A 22,948-nucleotide genomic window follows, 5' to 3' on the forward strand; every position below is an offset into this window, starting at 1 on the left:
TCGATATTTAAAGCAGCTACGAGCAACTTTTTCGATTGTTATTAAACAGTATAAATTTAATATCAATGCATCACATCTTACCTCTAATAGTCGACGAGACCAACGCAGAGTAGTCTCGCTTGAACCCCGAGTGAATCGGCCAGTGTAGTCTGTCTGTGGCCAGGGAAGATCAGGAAGTGAAATGAAACGGTTTGCAGCAGCCACTTCGGCCATAACCACAAAATAACTTCCAAAAAACCTGTTAGAATATAACGAGAGATGTTCGCGAGAGTGGCTTTCACATTGTTTATGTTATGTTGCTAGGCAGCGCGAACGCGGCAGGCAGGCAGCTGCGTTTCACTTCCGGGTTTCACTTCCGCGTTTCACTTCCGGGTAGCCGGGCCGGCGGTAAGGAGAGAGAGAGAGAGAGCCCCCTGTTGACGCGAGTTTAGACAGACACAGACTTAAAAGGGAGCAATCTCCGATTCACACAGCTTTCGTCTCAGCTACTATTATAGGTAAGATGTGATGCATTGATATTAAATTTATACTGTTTAATAACAATCGAAAAAGTTGCTCGTAGCTGCTTTAATAAAAAATAAAAAAATTGCAGGCCATGATGGCAGGCCACCGGGCATCTGCCCGAAGCGCCCGATGTTGCAGTCCGCGCCAGTAGCGTAGCCAGACTTGGCTCATTGGGTGTGCCACAGAAAGCCAGGGTATTGCCAGGGGGCGGACCAAAATTTGGGTCTTTTCAAACCAGATTTAGAGGAATATCTGTGTGTTGTTTGCTCCTTTTCACACTCATTATTAGCAGGTAGAAGCAGTCAAATAAATTGTATTTTTTTGGCAACATGTAAAACCACTTTGTTTAGTATCTCAAAAAAGTCTCACCTACTTTTTCCAATGAGTGTTCTAGTCGGGAAAGAACGCAAATTTGGTTGGCATACAGGTTCGTCTACTGCAGAGAGATCTGTAGCGTTCTCAGTGTCCTCTGGCTCTGCACAAACCTCCAGTGTGTTGTTGGCTGCGTTCCCCGCTGTTAACGTCATTGTTTCGGCTGCATCATCTTCTTCATAATCGTCTCTCTTCTCCACTGTACACCACCAATACAGGTGCGGGAACGGGTGCACAGTGTACTACAATCCGCACTTGTTGAGGGGGAGGGTGACAACGAGTCATCTTCTTCCTCGTCGTCAAAGCGACGTTTCTTGCCTTTGCCGAAAAAGCTTAAAAGCAAGCTTTGTTTCATGTCTTCTTGATTTGGGCTGCTGCTGCTGCTACAGCTGTGCGTGCATTTGTTTACTTTACGTGGACGACAGCTTAACTATTCCCATGATGCTCCGGGGCACATAGGTCAGCGGAGCGTGATTTCTATTCGCACATAGGATAAGTTGGACACAGTGCATGACAGCGTTGATGTGTTTTGCAGACAAAACAAAAAACCTTTTTTACCCCATTTTTTTTGGGTGTGCCAGCGGCCTGTCTGGGTGGCATTGGCACACCCTAGCACACCCGTGGCTACGCGCCTGGTCCGCGCCTGCAGTGGCGTATTGAGTCCAGAGAAGCTTAATAATGTAGCCTACATGTGGGGCAAAAACAAAACAAAACAAAAAACTGCATGTTTTACTTCCGGTGAGGTCAAGGAAAAGGTAGGAAAAGGAGTTAAACAATATATCGAAATATCGCAATATTCAATATATCGCAATATTCAATATATCGCAATATCGGCAATATCGCAATACTATCGTATCGTGACTCAACTATCGTTTTAGTATCGTATCGTGGGCATCTGGTGATTCCCACCCCTACCAAACACTCTATTTCAATGATTGTTGTCAGAATATAGATATATATAAACACTTATTTTAGCACAAAAACATCGCTGAATGCAGTTTTAACATTAACATTACATAATGAAGACGTGTGTTAAAATGTCAACAAACGTCTTTATAATAATTATGTGATTACCATTAACGATAGGCTACAAGTTGCCATTTTGATGTGGCTATGACGTAAACTCGGACAAAGCGGAGCTGTGAATGATACCCGAATTTCCGATCTGTAATTCCGACGTGGACCGTTCAATTCACTTTTTACAGGTCGGAATCCATTTTTTCCGGCAGTCCGAGCTGTCAAGAACGCGGTATCATGGCATGGCATCATCAATGGCATCAAACCATCTCTGATGATGTCACCTCCCGTGGTGACGTCCTTTTGTCACGACTATTGTGAGATAATTTTGTGACAAAAAAATGTGTGGACCGACCGACCAACCAACAGAGTGACTCATTGAGTTGCTGCCAGCTATGTTAGCCACAGATAAAAAGGGGGGTGGGTTGAAATCAAGAGTAGTCCCAGACTGCAGACTGAGTATGATGACATCACAGCTCTTCTTCTGTGGTGTTTTACGGCAGTTGGCATCCTTTATGTTGCATTACCGCCTACTTCTGGATTATCCATCCACTGTTTCCCTAAATTCTGTCCCTGGTCATGATTCAACCCTATCACTCTCCTTCCATCACAACTCTATCTGTATGATGCCACCTGAGTATGATGACATCACAGCTCTGTAGGGTGCAGTCTGAGTATGATGACATCACAGCTCTGTCTGTACGATCCCACTTGAGTATGATGACATCATAGCTCTGTCTGTACGATGTTGCCTGAGTATAATGACATCACAGCTCTGTCTGTAGGGTGCAGGCTGAGTATGATGACATCACAGATCTGTCTGTATGATCTCGCGTGAGTATGCCACTATGCTCTGTACGATGCCGCCTGAGTATGATGACATCAAGCTCTGTCTGTACGATGCAGCCTGACTATGATGACATCACAGTTGCTTATAATGACATCACAGAGGACAGAACTGACCTGGGAGCCGTAGTGAAGAAGCAGCAGAGTTTCCAGCAGACCATGACGTGCCTTCACCTTGCGCCTGCAAACAAGAGAAGGTTGATATTAAAGGAGTGGAGGATATTAACACTCACAAACAACTTTCTTTTATTAGAAGCTGTCAATAAATCTTTGTCACATGACTAGAGTCATCAGTATAATGACAGTGACGCGTATGGACCTCGGCTGAAGCCTCGGTCCTGCCGCATCAACATCGTGCCAATAACCACGGTAAAGTACACCCTCTCGTGTAATATTGCTTAATTAAAAAGGATCCCCATTAACTGACGCCTAGACGCCAGCTAGTCTTCCTGGGGTCCAAGACAACAATATACATGAGTGAATGTTGTCTTATCCTTCTTTTAAAGGGATAGTTCAGTTTGTTTGAAGTGGGGTCCTATCAGCTAGTTCGATACACTAACTTAATTAGGTACAATGTTCTGGAGGCTGGGCGCATTGTGGAACGAGACCCGGCACTCAGAGCAGCAGCCAAACCAGCTTTTTCTCTGTAAGTACGTGGGGTCAACAACTAAAACGTAATTTAGCCACCTAAAACAACGCCCACCTAAACAAATCGATATCTGTGTACATGCACGCTCTATTTTGACAATCCAGCGCTTTACTTTTCCGCAAAACAGCAGTTTCATTCGGCACTGCTTTTTCTCCCAACCGTACAACTACCGTATTCGTCCGCTAAAAGCCTGCACAAAGCCGCAGCACTGGATTACTCCGCAGATCAGCTGTTATTTTGGGTTATTTTATTTCTCCCGGTTTGTTAGTGAAGACACAACAAATAGAATACACGAACGAAAATATGAGTGATTTTGATAGCGAGGATGATATGCCATTCACCTTGGTGACAAGAGGATACAATTATGAACCAGAGAGAATACAGAAGAGGAACTTTTGCAGAGAGTGAACAGGCAGAAAGAGAGATGCGCCTGCTGCCTAAATGCCGGGGTGCCCTGCAGACCTTTTTCACCATTCCCAGGATAAATTGTGGAAAACGTCCCAGACGAGAGGCCAGGTGACTTATTGTCTCTAAAGTAAGTCAGTGTTTTATCTCTCTTCTAAGCCTTCCTGTTTTGTAAACCGCGGCTCTGTGCTCTGTGCTGGCTTTTAGCGGAGGAATACGGTAGTTGTACGGTTGGGAGAAAAAGCAGTCCCGAATGAAACTGCTGTTTTGCGGAAAAGTAAAGCGCTGAAAATTGTCAAAATAGAGCGTGCATGTACACAGATATCGATTTGTTTAGGTGGGCGTTGTTTTAGGTGGCTAAATTACGTTTTAGTTGTTGACCCCACGTACAGAGATAAAGCTGGTTTGGCTGCTGCTCTGAGTGCGCGGTCTCGTTCCACAATGCGCCCAGCCTCCAGAACACTGTAGTTAATTAAGTTAGTGTATTGAACTAGCTGATAGGACCCCACTTCAAACAAACCGAACTATCCCTTTAAGAGTCTTAGTGAAAGGAAACATGTTGAGCCTCTTCAGGGAGGGAGGGGGGGCAGGAAGCACGGGCTGATTGGAAATGTAGTCTTTATGTGGAGAAAGAAAAAGGAAAAAAACAAGTCTCTGGAGCATGCCATCATCGATTAGCGTAATTATGAAATGCAATGCAGTAACAAAATGGTGACCAACGAACCCCAACAGAAGCAGATCAGAAAACAACGAGGCTTCGTACTAAAATATGAGTAAATATACTTATCAAATAGAGGGGATTAGAAATAAATGCCTCTACTTTCTCTAATATAGGCCTGCTTCCAAAAAGGGGCTGGTACCCTCTGCAGCTGAGCTAAATAAAGGCTCGGGCCAATATTAGGCCTACAGGAAATACGGTAATCAAATTTCAGCATGTATAAAGTGGAACAGCTGAAGAGAAGTGGCTGCCTGACTAAATGAGACTATTTTCCAGATTGGACCCTCCAAGTTAGCATCGACTGGTTTCCTCGTCTGGGAGTCAATGGGCCCTAGCGTCGCGAAAGCGGTAATTTTGCGTTTGCGCTTGTTTTGCGCTCGTTTAATGCCATGTGCAATGCAAAATGGGGGTGTGCACAAGCACATTTGTATTCTCCCTGCCGCGATATCACCTCTACGCCCGTTATAATTGGGCGCGCATGGGGTAGGCCAAACCAGGCGTGTCCCCACAAAAGGCTTGCTTTCTGCTATCGTGAGAATGCCGCAAATTCTTTGCGTGCACACAATTTTAAGAGCACCTAATAGCAGCGCTTAACAAGCTCTTAGTGCAAAAATACCCCACTGCGCTTGGCGCACCATTATTCGCACTGTGCAGTGCAGTGCAGGGGAATTCCTTCTGGATAGATCATTACGCACGGACGTGCCAACTGTCAGGACATCAAATTCTGCTGCTAAAATTGGGTAACGGCAGATAATTCAGTGAGGCAATCAACTAATTCACTGAGAAACTTTTATCACATTGCAAAGAGGGGTTAATGGCAAATTAATTGAGAAAATTGGACATAGCCTACTTGCAATATTCACCTTCACCTATCCCATAACCCAGAGGGCCGTTGTCGACAAGCTCTCTCCATCTCTCTTTGTCCTCGGCAACTCTCACTGTTTCACCGAGTTTAAATTTTTCTTCTTTTTTTTGTCTCCTCCATTTCCTGCCTCCTTGTACAGTGCTGCAGTATGGTCTTTGCAAGGCCTGATCTGCAATATTATTGGCAATCAAATGTCCCTGTTTCCCAGTTGCAAACATGTTTCTATTTCCCAGTCAATAAAATAACCTGATTTGCATCAAATCACAGATGTTTTTAACAGGTATATGATGTGATGGTGTTATTGTGAGATAGGCCTATCCAAATTACGCATGGAGAGAATTACAGCATATTGCATGCCTTGCGCAAACTGTATTACAGCGACTGCGAGACGGGAATCTGATTGGTTTGATTGATGTAACGCCCAGGCATTGCCAGGCCACACCCCCGTGAATAATTCTGGTGGTTAGGACTGCCCAAATCCCGTTTGCACCGTGCACAAATGACTTGGCACGCCTCCAATTTGTGCCTGCGCCCGGTGCCGTGCCGAGTTCCGCACACCCGCCGAGGATTGCATCCCCACCATATTTTGGGCTTGTTTTAACTTAAAAACAGGGAGGTCACCAAGACCAGGTCTACCCAGACAATTATATCATTTTTAAACAGTTATGTTTCTGTATAAATCATTACAATATGCTATATATATATATATATATATATATAAATATTTATTAAAAAAAATATATATTTTTTTTTTTTGTTTGCTATATCAATAATCTGTGATGTTTTCCAGTGCCCTGGGTTTTGGGTTTCAACAGTTACCTTCATGGAGAGCTGCTGAAAGTTTGCTTCATTCTCCGTCCGGGGTTTTGAATCAACATGTTCCACCAAGAAGACCTTTGTTACTGTGGCACTTTCTCTGCCATCACTACACAGACAAGACAGACAGGCAGACAGTCATACATACAGTCAGACAGACAGACAGACAGACAGACAGACAAATAGACAGGCAGGTAGAGAGACAGACAGACAGACAGTCATACATACAGACAGACAAATAGACAGACAGGGAGGCAGAGAGACAGACAGACAGCGTGTTATCCACAGTTTTGGTTGTAATTTGTATCATTGTTAAGCAGATGACACAGCACTTTATATTTCAGTTAAATTAACAAGCAGTGTTCTTCTTCTTCTGTTTTACCAAGCAGTGTCTTGTCTATGTAAAACTAGATCTATAACATGAAGAGCCTGTCCAGCCAATGACGGCTGAGACTGGCTGCCACAGCTGATCCTCCCTTTTTATATCGTCACTTAAAAACTTAAACTTAAAAAAAAAAAAGATCAGAAAAATGACCACTTGCACAGGCATTAGCGTGATAAGAACTATCTAAAATGATACAAACCACCTTTGGGAAAAAATTATCTGATGTGTACTTTGATTGTTTAGTTGGGTTCATTTTCCCATCCACTAACATGGCGGAGGTGGGCCTTGTGACCTATACTGGCACCAGCCGCCAGAGCGGCGATCTAACATGCAACGGCTTCACTAAAGGGAACCAGGCCTACACCCCTGTTTAGTAGTGGAGCTTACCTTCTTGTGTGTAATGTTATTTCCCAAACTCTCCTGTTATTTCGTATTTCATAAAAAAAAAATCTATATATATATACACGCATACAAATGTTTTCACTATAAATCATCACTTATGGCCCATTGGAATTGGGTGGTGTTTACATGGAGCGACACTGCCCTCTGCCTGTGTTGGCAATGGTTTTCTGGGACGTTTTGGGTGGATACATTGTGTAGAGAGCTCCACGTTGGAGCCCAGCCATTAACATCGCCCAGCCATTAACAGGTGCAAGCAAAACACTAATGAGGGTTTCAAACTTCCATGATTGGAATTTGGAAACCCTCATTAGTGTTTTGTTTGCACCTTTGTTTATTCTGCCTTTTTGACAAAAAAATGGCCCCCGTGAAAAGGGTCTATACTAGCATTGCTAAGATGTTCTCAGAGCAATCCTTCAGCAGAGTGGAGTCAGCACGGACTAAACCCAGGAAATACATCTCCTTCCGAGATCAATGTTTGAGCTGTTTGCCGCTCATCCCTCGATGGTTTGAAGGTGTGTGTGTGTTTATTTGTTTTTATAGCATAACCGCTGTGAAACTAGAAAATAGTGTTTAATCCCTGCGTTTGAACGGTTTATCGGCGCTCTCTCTCTCTCCACATAAACACACAACCTCATTCGACCACATAAACACAGAACACAGCAATCAGAATCAGAATCAGAATCAGAAAGACTTTAATGATCCCCAGGGGGAAATTTGGACAGTTGCTCGCACTCAGGCATGAATATCCACATAACACAACATAACATAACATAGCATAACACAGTATCACACAGTATCTCCCTAACCGTAAAAACAGTCAATACAGTAAATGCAATAAAATGCAATAAAATGCAATAAAATAGAATAAAATAGAATAAAATAGAATAAAATAGAATAAAATAGAATAAAATAGAATAAAATAGAATAAAATAAAAATAGGGTCAATGGGATAGTAAAAGTAAGAATTGTAGAATAGCATTCAATAAGTAGTTACAGTTACAATCTATGTACAGTATGTGTCAAATTGCAGTTATTGCACACTGGAATTAAATTAAATCAATTTGCACATTACGTGTGACGTAACTAAGGCACAGGCACAATGTCCTATCACTAAAATACACCACAGGGCGCAGCGTCTCTCAACATAAACACACTGCCACACTATATGGGCCAGAAGTGATCGTGATCGGTCTGAATGGACCCAGTGGAAGTGATCGGTCTGAATGGACCCAGACCTGGCCGGGTCCGGGTCGGAACCTCGGGTATTCGGGGGGTCGGGCATACCCGAAGACCTCTAGCTCAAAGCCTTGAGACTTGCCCGGCCACGACCCATTGCTGCGCAGCAGCTATAATTATATAATGTTTTTTGTAATGAAATGGTTGCATAGTAAACCTTTAACAAGACGGTCGTTTTCAAATGTTTTGAGAGAGAAAAAACAGTGCTAGGCTGGCCAGCCGAGCAGCGGTATTCCCTGGGAAATGGCCGGGCAGGGCTTCACTGGCCAGCTTCTCTCCTCCCTGTAGTGTAGCCTACCGCTATACTGAGCGATGCGGTCACTGTGACTAGAGCACCAAAGACATGCCTAAAGTCACGTCCTCTCTCCCACATTCAGCATACAACCAAGGGATTTCATCCGCCATACATTTTTTCCATCTACATTTCATAAAATGCAAGCTTATAAAATCAGTTCTACTTGGTCAAACCAAGCGATTAAACTATATTTAGAATCAGGAGAGACATAACATTTCACTTGGACAGAAACAAAATAAAAATAATGTTTTTTTATCAGTTTTATTTATTTTTTCTTTTGGAAAAAAAGAAAGAAAATACAATTTTAGATGATGTGATGATGTCATCTTTGGGAAGTCGACAGTGATGATGTCGACAGTGATGTCATAAATTGTCAATGAGTTGATACAGTTCAAGATGGCTCTGCCTGGTGGACAGGTCATAGTGATGTCATATCTCACTGATGATGTCATAATGCGATGTGATGTCATGTTCATGAGCTATAAGAGTTACCAAACGTCCAGTGTTCAAGCCATCAAGTGTCTGCTAATGAATCCACTCAACCCCCGTGTAACAGTACGACCGTATCATAACATGGATTCAGCGGACAATGTTGTATTGTTGACAGTTCTGCAGGAGCTTTCAGCACTGGTAAAAGCTCTGGCTAACCAGCAGGCACAGCTGCTGGGGAGATTTGTGGAACTAAACCCTAGGGGTGACATTCCTCCGCCCCGTGAGCCGTATGTTCCACCACCTGAGCCATACGATGGCAACCTGGGGACTTGTAGAGAATTTCTCATGCAATGTTCTTTGGTTTTCGACCAGCAGCCCCGCACCTATTCTACAGACAGAGCAAAAATTGCTTACCTGATGGGTTGTCTCCGGGGATCAGCACGCAGCTGGGCTACAGCGGTGTGGGAGAAGCAGGCTCCAATCTGTTCATCATACTCTGACTTCAGGATGGAGATGAAAAAGATCTTCGATCACCCTGTCCGTGGTAAGGAGGCGATGGAAAGACTGTGGTCCATCCATCAAGGTCCTCGCTCGGTGGCCGAAATGGCTATCGAGTTCCGCTGTGTGGCTGCTGAGAGTGGCTGGAATGAGGAAGCCCTGCAGGGCATCTTCCAGAACGCTCTGAGCGAGGCTGTCAAAGACGAACTGGTCTCCCAGAGTGAGCCCGAGGGACTTGATGAGCTCATCGCCTTGGCCATTCGTTTCGACAACCGCCTCCGTGAACGTCAGAGCGAGAAGTCAGGTAAGGTAACCTCTATGTTTCCATCTCCCGCTACCTTGCCTAGGCCTTCTCCCCCGACTGCCTCTGTCTGTCAGTCGCTTCCAGGTTCGAAGCCCATGCAATCGGGCAGAGCCCATATCACCCCTGAGGAGAAGAAGCGCCGTTTCAACTCCCGGCTCTGTTTTTACTGTGCCCAGCCCGGCCATCTCGCCGCCACCTGCCCCAATCATCGGCCAAAGATTTAGTCTCAGTAGCAATACAGGGGGTACTGCTGGGTCAAACCACCTGACCTTCCCCCGGGTCGCGGTTTAGTGCCAACCTCCAGTGGCGGGATCATTCCATTACCCTTCCTGTATTCGTTGACTCTGGGGCAGATGAAAGCTTTTTGGATCGTGGGATTGTTGCTCAATTGGCCGTGGGTACCCTTCCTCTCCCCACTGCCCTTGAAGCCAACGCCATTAATGGAAGACAGCCTTCAACACGTCTATTGGCCATTTTGAGTACTTGGTCATGCCCTTTGGGCTTACTAATGCCCCCGCCGTCTTCCAGGCTCTCGTTAATGATGTTCTGAGGGATATGATCGGTCGCTTCATTTTTGTCTATTTAGATATCCTCATCTATTCTCAGGACATTGACGCCCATCAGCAGTATGTCCACCTGGTACTCCAACGGCTGTTGGAGAACAGGCTTCTTGTTAAAGCTGAGAAATGTGAATTTAATGTTTCCACTGAGTCCTTTCTTGGATATGTTATAGGCGAGGGTGTAGGAGCCAAATTTCTCATTTCCTAAATTGTGAAAATTGTATCTTTATTGCCCCATTAGATATTTAGTTTGTTAACTTCTTTGAGATGGGTGTATGGTAAATTGGTTTATTATTATTATTAATATTACTATTCTTATTATGGTGGAAATCTAATATGGAGTCTTACCTGGTTCACGCCCTTTTTTCCCATGTTTCCTCTCACCTTATATGATGGCAGGTAATCACTGCTCAGGTAGGCCCAGGTAGAGCGGTACCTTACAGTTTTTGACCGCACTTTAAAACGTCGTATATATAAGATCGATAGATCCATTTTGTTTGTTTTTTTCTGAATAGAGCCAATTGGGGCTGTTGTACATAATATTATTTGTTTGGACAATAAATATGAATGATTTTTCGTAAACGTACATCGGATCTCTGTATTCTGTTTGGACGGCAAAGGAGAGCGTGTCTAACTACATCCATCATACCTGGAGCCTCCAGGCAAGTGGTTCGTAGGATTGCCTGAACATTTGTCAAAAACTACGCTGGATGAATGCTGATAGACAGCGAATGTTGGAGCCGCGGAGCGGAGGTAGGCCTGCCTATGTAAAGGAACGAGTGTTTCCGTCATCGGATCGCCCTAATACGAAGCTGTTGTCTCACTTGTCTGGATCTTGAGTTGATTAGTGGATCTGATGAACGTGAAACGGCCCAGGAGTCTTTATTGTTGGAAATTGAATGGTCTAGAACTGGGCGAAGAGGAAAAGGACAGCCGCTGTGCTGTGTGTGGATTGGGAGCATTGGAGCTGTGTGTGAGAGAAGCGGGGATGACGTCACGAGTTGCATTCACAAACTGCATCGTTCTGGTGCGTTTTGACCGCTCGTAATGTTGCTGATGGATACGCTGATGTGATCAAACTGTGTTGCATTTACAAACTGCACTGTTCTGCTGCGTTTTAACCGCACGTAATGCTGCGGATGTGATTGAACTGCACTGCATTTACAAGCTGCGCTGTTCTGCTGTGTTTAAAATGCTGCATTCACAAACGGTGCTGTGCTGCTGTGTTTAAACTGCCTGCAATGCCACGGATTTAACCAAATGAATTAAACGTGTTGGTTACCTGCCTACAGTATGTCTATGGAGGAAAGTGGTTTCTGTGAGGACCCTTTGCAAAAATTGAAAGGATCAAGAAGTGCAAAATTGGGAGCACTTACTAAGAAAAGGAATGAAATAACACAACTTTTGGGAAATTATGGAAACTTGGAATTGGTTCAAGTAAAATTGACCAATGATTTCTTAAAGTTGCGTGCTGAGTTCAATGATCTTAATGAATCTGTGAAGGGCATGCTAAATAAAATATCTACTGAAGAAATGGAGCAGGACCAAAATGAATGGTATAAGCCTAAGGCAGCGTCTCTGGATGAATTTGAAGCCCATATGGAAAAGTGGACAGATGCAGCACAGCAGCAACTTGCATATCATGTGGATCGTGTGGAAGATGATGATATATTCCCAAAGGACAGTATTTCAAATCTATCTAAGCAAACAAAAAGGTCATCAACGGTCTCTTCTACTGCATCTTCAGCCAGGCTCAAACTGCAAGCAGAACAGGCAGCTTTATTGGTCAAAGCAGAAGCACTAAAGGAGAGACAAGCACTGGAAATGGAGGAGGCTCAACTTAAAGCCAGAAAAGAGCAATTGGAATTGCAAACTGAATTACAAATCACTAGTGCTAAACTGACTGTTTTCACTGAGTATGAGAACACTTATGAGATGGGTGAAGAACAAAAGGATGGAATGAATAAGTATATGATGGAAGCAGGACTGGAAGCTTCAGAGGAGGCTATTCAAATGGGAATTGTACCCGCTTCCACTGATAGCACAACAGCACCTGTCACAAAATTAAATGTGCATATACTGGAAGCTCAGCAGCATACTCCATCCACTCAGTACACACAGTCAGAAAGTGTTCAAACCACATATACCCCCATCACCCCTAGGCCAAGAGAAATAGACCAGGGGCCTGTTGTAAGACCAAAACAAACTTCACAAAGGCCTCAAATTAGGACTCCCCCTGTGGCCAGTCATGAAATTAGAAGGACTCCCCCTGTGGCCAGTCATGAAATTAGGACTCCCCCTGTGGCCAGTCATGAAATTAGGACTCCCCCTGTGGCCAGTCATGAAATTAGGACTCCCCCTGTGGCCAGTCATGAAATTAGGACTCCCCCTGTGGCCAGTCATGATATTGGAACGACACCCCCTGTGGACAGTCATGGTATTGGAATGTATCCTCCTGTGACCAGCCATAATACAAATGGAGCTGGCAGAGATGATGTGGCTGTCACACTCACAGGGCAATCTGGTGCAGCCACTAACATGGGCAGTATTGTTGATGTTTTGCAGCATCAAAATACAATAACTGAAGTATTGGTAAAACAACAAATGTTATCATCTTTACCACCCCTCAGCATACCAATGTTTAAAGGTGATCCATTGGAATACAGATTCTTCATACGTGCATTCGAACATGGTATTGAAGATAGGACAGAAAATTGCAAAGACAGACTGTATTTTCTGGAGCAATTTACCACGGGGCAACCCAGAGAATTGGTACGAAGCTGTCAACACATGCAAGCTTCCCCAGGATATACAGAGGCCAAAAGGCTCCTAAAGAAATATTATGGTGATGAGTACCAGATTGCCACCGCTCACATAGACAAAGCCCTCAACTGGCCATCAGTCAAAGCTGAAGATGCTGAAGCCCTACAAGCTTATTCAGTTTTTCTAACTGGATGCTGTAAAACAATGGACAGCATAGAGTACATGGAGGAGATGGATAATCCGACCACAATGAGAGCCATTCTCGCTAAACTGCCATACAAACTGAAGGAGAAATGGAGAGGCTTGGCATATGATTTACAAGAGAGAAACAAACGGAGGGCTAGATTTACGGATCTGGTCGATTATATTGATCGCCAAGCTAGGATTATTTCACATCCTGTGTTCGGGAACTTAAAGGAGACACCTGCCTCCTCAGGAAGGAGAACTTCTGGACCAGTTCTCTATCAGCCAACTATGCCAAGGGACAGGAGAAGTGGTTTCACTACCAGCATCTCACCTGTTAAAAAGGCGAATGGAAAGCCCACAAGTGCTACATTGAAGCTGTGTCTGTTCTGTCAGGAAGAGCACAATTTAGACACTTGTAAAGAATTGAACAAGAAACTACATAAGGAGAAGATGGAGTTTTTGAAGAGCAAAGGAATTTGCTTTGGATGTCTGTTCCCTGGACACATGAGTAAAGGATGCACACAGAAAATCAGTTGTCGAGTGTGCTCACTAAAACATCCTACCATACTCCATATTCATAAAAGGATTGACACCAGCAAAGAAGGGGAAAATAAGACTGTGACCAGTGCATTAGTGGAGACCCCTACAGGGGCCGGGGAGCCTGACTGCAGCTTGTCTATAGTGCCAGTTAAGGTGAAAATGAAAAAAAGCAATCATGTAATAGAGACTTATGCCTTTCTAGATTCAGGAAGCACTGGCACATTCTGTACAGAAGCATTGCTCAGAGACCTCAAGGTTTCAGGAAAAAGAACAGACATTCTTCTCAAAACCATGAGCAGAGAGGAGGTTGTCAGTACCTTTGTGGTTCATGGCATGGAGGTATTTGGCATGGATGAAGGCACGTTAGTGGAACTCCCTGCTGTCTTCACACAGAAAAGGATCCCTGTGGCCAAGGAAAATATTCCTACCCAGGAATATGTGGACCAATGGCCATATTTACAGCAAGTGCGACTCCGTCACATTGATGCCGATATTGGCCTGTTAATAGGATCTAACGTGCCAAAGGCCATGGAACCATGGATGGTTATCAACAGCCAGGGAGACGGTCCATATGCTGTTAAAACAACGCTGGGCTGGACTATTAATGGACCTCTCAAGAGGGGTTCTGTCTCTTCCCATGGGCAGTCAACGTTAATGGCACATAGAATCTCTGTTGTGCAGCTGGACGAGCTTCTGCAGCAACAAATCAGGTATGACTTCCCTGAACGGCAGCACGAGGAGCAGCTGGAAATGTCCAGGGAGGACCACATCTTTATAGAACGTGTCTCAAAATCAGCCAAACTGGTGGATGGTCACTACAACATAGGGCTGCCACTGAGGAAAGAGGATGCAGAGTTTCCCAATAATCGCTGTGTGGCAGAACAGCGGGCCCTCAGCCTGAAAAGAAAGCTCAGCAAGTCTACTCAGTTCCGTGAGGACTACATCCGGTTCATGGCCGACATAATGGATAAAGGCTACGCCAGGAAGGTGGAAAAAGGCTCACTGAACAACAGCAAAAGGACATGGTATATTCCGCACCATGGAGTGTACCACCCCAAAAAGCACAAACTTAGGGTGGTATTCGACTGTGGTGCTTCATACCAAGGAACCTCCCTGAACGAGGAGCTTTTACAAGGCCCAGATTTGACAAACAGTCTCATTGGTGTTTTATCCAGATTCCGCCAGGAACCGGTGGCCTTTATAGCTGACGTCGAAGCCATGTTCCATCAAGTAAAAGTCCCGGACAAGGATTCAGATCTAATGAGGTTTCTCTGGTGGCCAAATGGAAATCTGGATGAAGAGCTTCAAGAGTATAAGATGGTGGTGCACATCTTTGGAGCCACATCATCTCCAAGCTGCGCCAATTACGCCCTTAGGCAATGTGCACAAGATCACAGAGAAGGTTTCTCGCCTGAGGTCATGCACACAGTGCTAAGGAACTTTTATGTGGACGACTGTTTAAAGTCTGTTGCTACTGAGGATCAAGCCCTAGCACTTAGTCAAGACCTCACAGCCCTGTGCGCTAAAGGAGGCTTCAGACTGAACAAATGGGTCAGCAACAGTCGTGTTGTCATTGCCTCCATTCCTGAAGAAAAAAGAGCTAAGGAGATAAAGGATCTCGATTTGGATCAGGACGTGTTACCAGTGGAAAGGGCACTTGGAATCCAGTGGTGCATAGAAACAGACTCTCTACAGTTTAAAATCACCATCCAAGACAGACCACTTACCAGGAGAGGTATTCTCTCCATGGTGAGTTCTATTTATGATCCTCTGGGAGTTCTGGCACCGATCATTCTTCCTGCAAAGCAGATATTGCAAGAGCTAAGCAGGATGAAGCTTGGTTGGGATGAAGGTATCCTGGAAGTCCTCGCTCAGAAATGGCACAGCTGGCTATTGGATCTGAAACAACTGTCAGATTACCAAGTCCAGAGATGCATCAAACCCAGTGGTTTTGGAGAATTGGCTTCAGCCCAACTACATCACTTTGCCGATGCATGTGAGAACGGTTATGGCACCGTTACATATCTGTTGTTGGAAAACACTGAACATCAAAACCATTGTTCCTTCATCATGGGTAAGGCCCGGGTTGCTCCACTGAAGTCAGTCACCATACCACGTATGGAACTAACTGCTGCTACGGTAGCTGCTCGTGTGGACAAGATGATGCAAACAGAACTAGAGGTCCCACTCGAGCGCTCTGTATTCTGGACAGATAGCACATCAGTGTTGAAATACATTAAGAATGAAACTACCAGATTTCACACTTTTGTTGCAAATCGTATCACTGCAATTAGAGCAGTTTCGGAGGTTTCCCAATGGAGATATGTGAGCTCTGGACTGAACCCCGCCGACTGTGCATCCAGAGGCATGTCAGCAAACATGTTCTTAAAAAATAAAACATGGATCTCAGGACCAGACTTCTTAATGCAGCCGGAGAGTAACTGGCCAGACATGCCAGATCAAACCCTTGCTGTGGATGATCCAGAAGTCAAAAGAGCGGCAGTCGTGAATACTATGTCTGTAGAGCAGGACAAGATTACTGTCAACAAGCTCATCTCACACTATTCGAAGTGGCACAGACTCAAAAAGGCAATCGCTTGGATTCTCAAGATCAAGGACGTACTAAAGCAAAAGTGCAAAAAAAGGTTGACACTGAAAGCAGTCACAGAGGATGAGAAAAATGAGAATAACAAGAAAATAATGAAAGACGAGATGGAAACACAAAAGACGGAATTGAACAAAGCATCACTCTCCGTAAAAGAACTCATAGAAGCCGAGGTGGAAATCATTAAATTCTGCCAGCAAAGAGCCTTTCCAGATGACATTGCAGCACTGAGGATGGGTTCGACAGTGAAAAAGGGCAGCCATCTTTATAAACTGTCCCCAGTTCTTCAGGATGGTGTGTTGAGGGTCGGTGGAAGATTAAGCAGGTCAGCCATGCCAGCACAAGCAAAACACCCTGCTATACTTCCTAAGGATCATCATGTCACGCAACTCATCATCACGCAGATACATGAGAATACTGGACACAGTGGACGGAACTACACTCTTTCTCGTCTCAGACAACATTACTGGGTTCCAAGTGCTAATGCCACTATACGAAAGGTAACGGCTAAGTGTGTTGTCTGCAGAAAGTTGAGTGGAAGTAGAGGTGAGCAACACATGGCAGATCTGCCTATGGAGCGAGTCACCCCAGATCACCCTCCTTTCACAAACGTTGGGGTTGATTTCTTTGGACCATTCGAGATCAAGTGTGGCAGAAAAACCGCTAAGCGGTATGGAGTCATCTTTACATGTCTGAATATAAGAGCAGTTCATCTGGAGGTGGCACATTCATTGGACACACACTCGTGCATAAATGCTATCCGTAGGTTCATTGCCAGGAGGGGACAAGTTAAGTTCATGCGCTCTGATAATGGTACCAATCTCGTCAGAGCAGAACGGGAACTTAGAGAGGCCATCCAAGGTCTTGATGATGTCCACATTAAAGACACTTTGCTTAAAAAGGGCATCGCTTGGGCTTTTAACCCCCCTTCAGGTTCCCACCATGGTGGCATTTGGGAGAGACAAATCAGGACAGTCAGAAGGATCCTCAGTGCTATTCTACAACAACAGACACTTGATGAAGAAGGTCTGCAGACCTTGTTATGTGAAGTAGAATCGATCATCAACGACAGGCCTATCACCAAAGCCTCTAATGACCCTAACGACCTGGAACCTCTCACACCAAACCACCTACTTCTGCTGAACACCAAGCCTTTCATACCTCCTGGAGTATTCCAGCCAGACGACTGCTACCCTAGACGCAGATGGCGGCAGGTACAATACATGGCGGACCTCTTTTGGAAGAGATGGACAAGGGAGTACCTGCCCGAGTTACAGGAACGGCAAAAATGGATACAGAAGAGGAGGAACTTCGACATTGGGGATATTGTACTCATCATTGATGATAAGGCCCCCCGCAACTCCTGGATCCTGGGGCGGGTCATACAAACGATGCCTGACTCCAGAGGACTGGTTAGACAAGTTCTAGTGAAGACACAGTCTACCATCCTTCGCAGGCCCATCTCAAAGCTGTGTCTGCTGCTGGAGGCCCCTACTTGAGTGTGCTTCCCCACCAGCCCCCCCGCACGCACACATGCACACACACACACACACACACGACATACACTTCCTGGATACTGATACACTTCCTGGATACTGATACACTTCCTGGATACTGATATACACTTCCTGGATACTGAGCTGAGCGTCAAAATGGAATATATTTAATTTTTGGATTTCGATTTTGGATGAACTTTGACGTTTTTTGAATAGACTTTGAACTTTTGAACAGACCTTTTGAAATCTTGACTCCTTATATCTAAAAGTAGTAATTGTTTTGTTGCCCACAAGAACAATTAGGGGCCGGAATGTAGGAGCCAAATTTCTCATTTCCTAAATTGTGAAAATTGTATCTTTATTGCCCCATTAGATATTTAGTTTGTTAACTTCTTTGAGATGGGTGTATGGTAAATTGGTTTATTATTATTATTAATATTACTATTCTTATTATGGTGGAAATCTAATATGGAGTCTTACCTGGTTCACGCCCTTTTTTCCCATGTTTCCTCTCACCTTATATGATGGCAGGTAATCACTGCTCAGGTAGGCCCAGGTAGAGCGGTACCTTACAGTTTTTGACCGCACTTTAAAACGTCGTATATATAAGATCGATAGATCCATTTTGTTTGTTTTTTCTGAATAGAGCCAATTGGGGCTGTTGTACATAATATTATTTGTTTGGACAATAAATATGAATGATTTTTCGTAAACGTACATCGGATCTCTGTATTCTGTTTGGACGGCAAAGGAGAGCGTGTCTAACTACATCCATCATACCTGGAGCCTCCAGGCAAGTGGTTCGTAGGATTGCCTGAACAGAGGGGTAGCTGCATATGGATCCTGCCAAAGTCTGCTATCGCAGATTGGCCTGTACCTACCAATTTTAAATAGCTTCAGTGGTTCCTAGGGTTTGCAAATTTCTACCGGCGGTTTATCTGCAACTATGGCCATTTGGCTGCCCTGCTTACTGCCCTCACATCCACCTCTACTCTGTTCCGGTGGACCCCTCAGGCAAAGGCTGCTTTTCAAGAGCCCAAGTGTTGCTTCTCTTCGGCCCCGGGTTCTCGCTCAACCTGACCGTGAACTGCAGTTCATCGTTGAGGTTGATGCTTCTGAGACTGGGATTGGAACTGTGCTCTCTCAATGCTCTCCTGTGGATCAAAAGGTTCATCCTTGTGCCTTTTTTGTGTAAACTTTCGCCTGCGGAGAGAAACTTTGACGTCGGCAACCGTGAGCTCCTGGCAGTAAAATTGTCTCTTGAGGAGTGGCGTCACTGGCTGGAGGGTTCCAAGCATCCCTTCATCGTGTGGACGGACCATAAGAACTTGGCTTACATCCAGACAGCCAAACGGTTGAACGCTCGACAAGCCAGGTGGGCCTTTTATTTTGGGAGGTTCAACTTCACCTTGACTTACCGACCTGGTTCTAAGAACATCAAGCCTGATGCCCTCTCCCGCCAGTCCTCTCCCGCCAGTTCTCTGCTGATGCACAATCTGAGCCTGAACCTGTTCTACCTGCATCCTGTATTGTGGCCACGGTTACTTGGGAGATTGAATCTCATGTCCATCTAGCTCAACAGGACCAGCCTGACCCAGGGAACGGTCCGCCAGGATCTATTTGTTCCTGACCCCGTCCATTCTGAGGTTCTCCAGTGGGGCGACTCGACCCGGCTTACTTGTCACCCTGGAGTGAGGCGAACCCTTGCCTTCATCCGTTAGCACTTTTGGTGGCCCACCATGAAGGGGGATACAAGGAGTTTTGTCGCTGCCTGCCCGATCTGTGCCCAGAACAAGACCTTTGTCAGGTCTCCTTCGGCCCCTTCCTGTACCTCATTGCCCTTGGTCTCACATCGCATTGGATTTTATAAGCAGACTTCCACCGTCCAACGGGAACATAATCATCTTGACCGTCATTGACAGTGTATCGGTCACATGGCATTCCTTCCGACATTGTGTCCGATCGGGGGCCCCAGTTCATTTCTCAAGTCTGGAAGGCTTTCTGTTCAGCTCTAGGTACGACTGTCAGCCTCTTCGGGTTATCACTGCATATCTAATGTACTAGTACATCCTACTAGTATAACTGACAATTAGTGGCTTTTTTCTTTTTACTAACTACAACTCCTTTCTTGTCAGGTTGGTCATTCATGTAAATCAGACTGAGATGTTACGCCTTAAATGCAGACCAGTACTACTGCCTCTTTTATTTTTTTGTGTTGTATTATTTTTGCTAATATCTGATTGTCTTGTTTGTAAATGTATGATGTTTAATGTTCTATGTGGACCCCAGGAAGAGTAGCTTATGCTCTCGCTCTGCATAAGCTAATGGGGATCCTAATTGTGGAGTGAGTGTATTGTTGGTGTAATGTTCCTTTAAAGATACTGCTGACGTCTGGGGTGAATGACGTTACTTCCGGAAATGCCTAGCTGTCAGATGCTTGTCAAATAATAAAGTGGATCACGTTAAGAGCAGTTATAGAAGAGCCGTCCTTGTTGTCTGATGCTTAATAGTCATATCCCTAACATAACACTAATAAATCAAATCAAAGCTTGCACCTCGTTTCATTGGACCGTTTGTTATTGAGCGGGTGGTGAATCCCGCTGCTGTCCGTCTGAAGCTGCCTGCTTCTCTCCGTCGTGTCCATCCTATGTTTCACGTGTCCCAGGTATGCTGGACATGCGCCGCAGGGGTCGCGGTTTTCAATAGCTGGTGGATTGGGAGGGGTGCCGTCCCGAGGAGCACTGTTGGGTTCCACGCCGGTTCATCCTTGACCCTTCCCTCAATCTGGATTTCTGTGAGTGCCAGGTGACGCCCGTAGTGGGGGGGGGAGGGGGTACTGTTAGATGATGTCATAACTACAGTGATGTCATCTTTGGGGAGTCGACAGTGATGCTGCCACAGTGATGATGTCGACAGTGATGATGTCATAAATCGTCGAGATGTCATACAGTTCAAGATGGCTCTGTCTGGTCACTACTATAGTGTCACTCTAGACACTCCAAATTCAACTCACTTCCTGTCATTTTGTCACGTGGGTTTTGCCCACGGTTTTCCACGGACACACCCTCTTAGGAGACTTTCGGCAGGTCTGAGTCTATTGGAGTCAATGGAAGAAGTGCACGTGATCTCAGACTATGACAGATTATTTTGCCCCCATAGTCATCAAACTAAATATTCATCCCATGAATGTGGCATTTAAAAGCCACATATCTTCTGAACATTCTGACACTAAAATGGCATTTTTCAGACAGACAGATCAGGAGTAAATTAAAATTATTCAAGACCTGTCTCTATCTCAGCAACACACTGTGGTTGGAAAAGTTATTTTTGTAATCAAATATCTACAACTATATTGAGCTAAGAAGGGGCAGTTTTGTGTTCATATGTGTCGTTTGTGTGGAGTTTGGGAACTCACAATCTCTATTTCAAGTTAGCTTGCTAGGTCAGCACTAACCCCGCGTCACCACTCACCAGGCATAGTCCTCACAACACTTCAGGGAAGAGGTGACCACGTGACCATTTAGGAGACCTGCTGCTACCATTTTTTTAGAATTGGTGGAGCCTGCGGTGACATATCTCTATAATGGACTATCTCTGATATACTATGCAGTACCATGTGGTGGAAATGAGCCATAAAATATCAGCTTCACTCCCCAAAAATATATCATCGGTATCAGCCCTCAAAACCCATACAGTCTCACTGAGAGTCCTACCTGCTGAAAGTCCTACCACTGACAGTCCTACCTGCTGACAGTTCTACAGTACCTACAGACAGTCCTACCTACTAACAGTACTACCTACAGACAGTCATATCTACAGACAGTCCTACCTGCTGACAGTACTACCTACAGACAGTCATATCTACAGACAGTCCTACCTGCTGACAGTCCTAGCTACTGACAGTCCTACCTGCTGACAGTCCTAGCTACTGACAGTCCTACCTGCTGACAGTTCTACAGTACCTACAGACAGTCCTACCTACTAACAGTACTACCTACATATAGTTCTACCTGCTGACAACTCGACCTACAGACAGTCCTACCTGCTGACAGTCCTACCTACAGAGAGCCCTACCTGCAGACAGTACCATCTCCAGACAGTGCTACCTACAGACAGTCCTACCTACTGACAGTCCTACCTGCTGATAGTCCTACCTACACAGATGGTTCTACCCATACAGTCTCACTGAGAGTGCTACCTGCTGAACATCCTACCACTGACAGTCCTACCTGCTGACAGTTCTACCTACAGACAGTCCTACCTACTAACAGTACTACCTACAGACAGTCATATCTACAGAGAGTCCTACCTGCTGACAACCCTACCTACAGACAGTCCTACCTACTGACAGTCATATCTACAGACAGTCCTACCTGCTGACAGTCCTACCTACAGACAGCCCTACCTGCAGACAGTACCATACAGAGTGCTACCTGCAGACAGTACCATACAGAGTGCTACCTGCAGACAGTCCTACCTGCAGACAGTCCTACCTACAGACAGTCCTACCTACACAGACAGTTATACCTGCCGACAGTCCTACCTGCAGACAGTCCTACAGACAGTCTTACATACAGACAGTCTTACCTACAGACAGTCCTACCTGCAGACAGTCCTACCTACTGACAGTCCTACCTGCAGACAGTCCTACAGACAGTCTTACATACAGACAGTCTTACCTACAGACAGTCCTACCTTCAGACAGTCCTACCTACTGACAGTCCTACCTGCAGACAGTCCTACAGACAGTCTTACATACAGACAGTCTTACCTACAGACAGTCCTACCTGCAGACAGTCCTACCTACTGACAGTCCTACCTACAGACAGTCTTACATACAGACAGTCTTACTTACAGACAGCCCTACCTACAGACAGTCCTACCTGCTGACAGCCACGGCTCGGACCGTCACCCGGCCCGGTGGCAGCAACACCGGCCCGCTGTACTTCCTGCTGCTGCCGTGTCCTGTAGGTTTAGACCCATCCACTGTGTAGTAGATCCACACATCTGGAGTATCTGCATTGAACAGAATTACAAGCTATTGCTATGACTAC

The 22,948-nt window shown here is 45.1% G+C and overlaps 1 protein-coding gene across 1 annotated transcript in view; it reads right to left on the bottom strand.

Annotated features, from left to right (window-relative positions):
- The window catches only part of dzank1 (double zinc ribbon and ankyrin repeat domains 1), a gene marked incomplete at both ends in the record, with an annotated part of 78,052 nt that overhangs the window by 54,662 nt on the left and 442 nt on the right, over positions 1-22,948 (bottom strand). Inside the window, 3 exons of the mRNA XM_083653691.1 lie at positions 2,857-2,920; positions 6,196-6,301; positions 22,778-22,901. Coding sequence (XP_083509817.1) covers positions 2,857-2,920; positions 6,196-6,301; positions 22,778-22,901 — 294 coding nt within the window. The remainder of the gene's footprint in view (positions 1-2,856; positions 2,921-6,195; positions 6,302-22,777; positions 22,902-22,948) is intronic.

This window comes from Poromitra crassiceps (assembly GCF_964638095.1).
Source record: "Poromitra crassiceps genome assembly, chromosome: 17".
NCBI lineage: Eukaryota > Metazoa > Chordata > Actinopteri > Beryciformes > Melamphaidae > Poromitra > Poromitra crassiceps.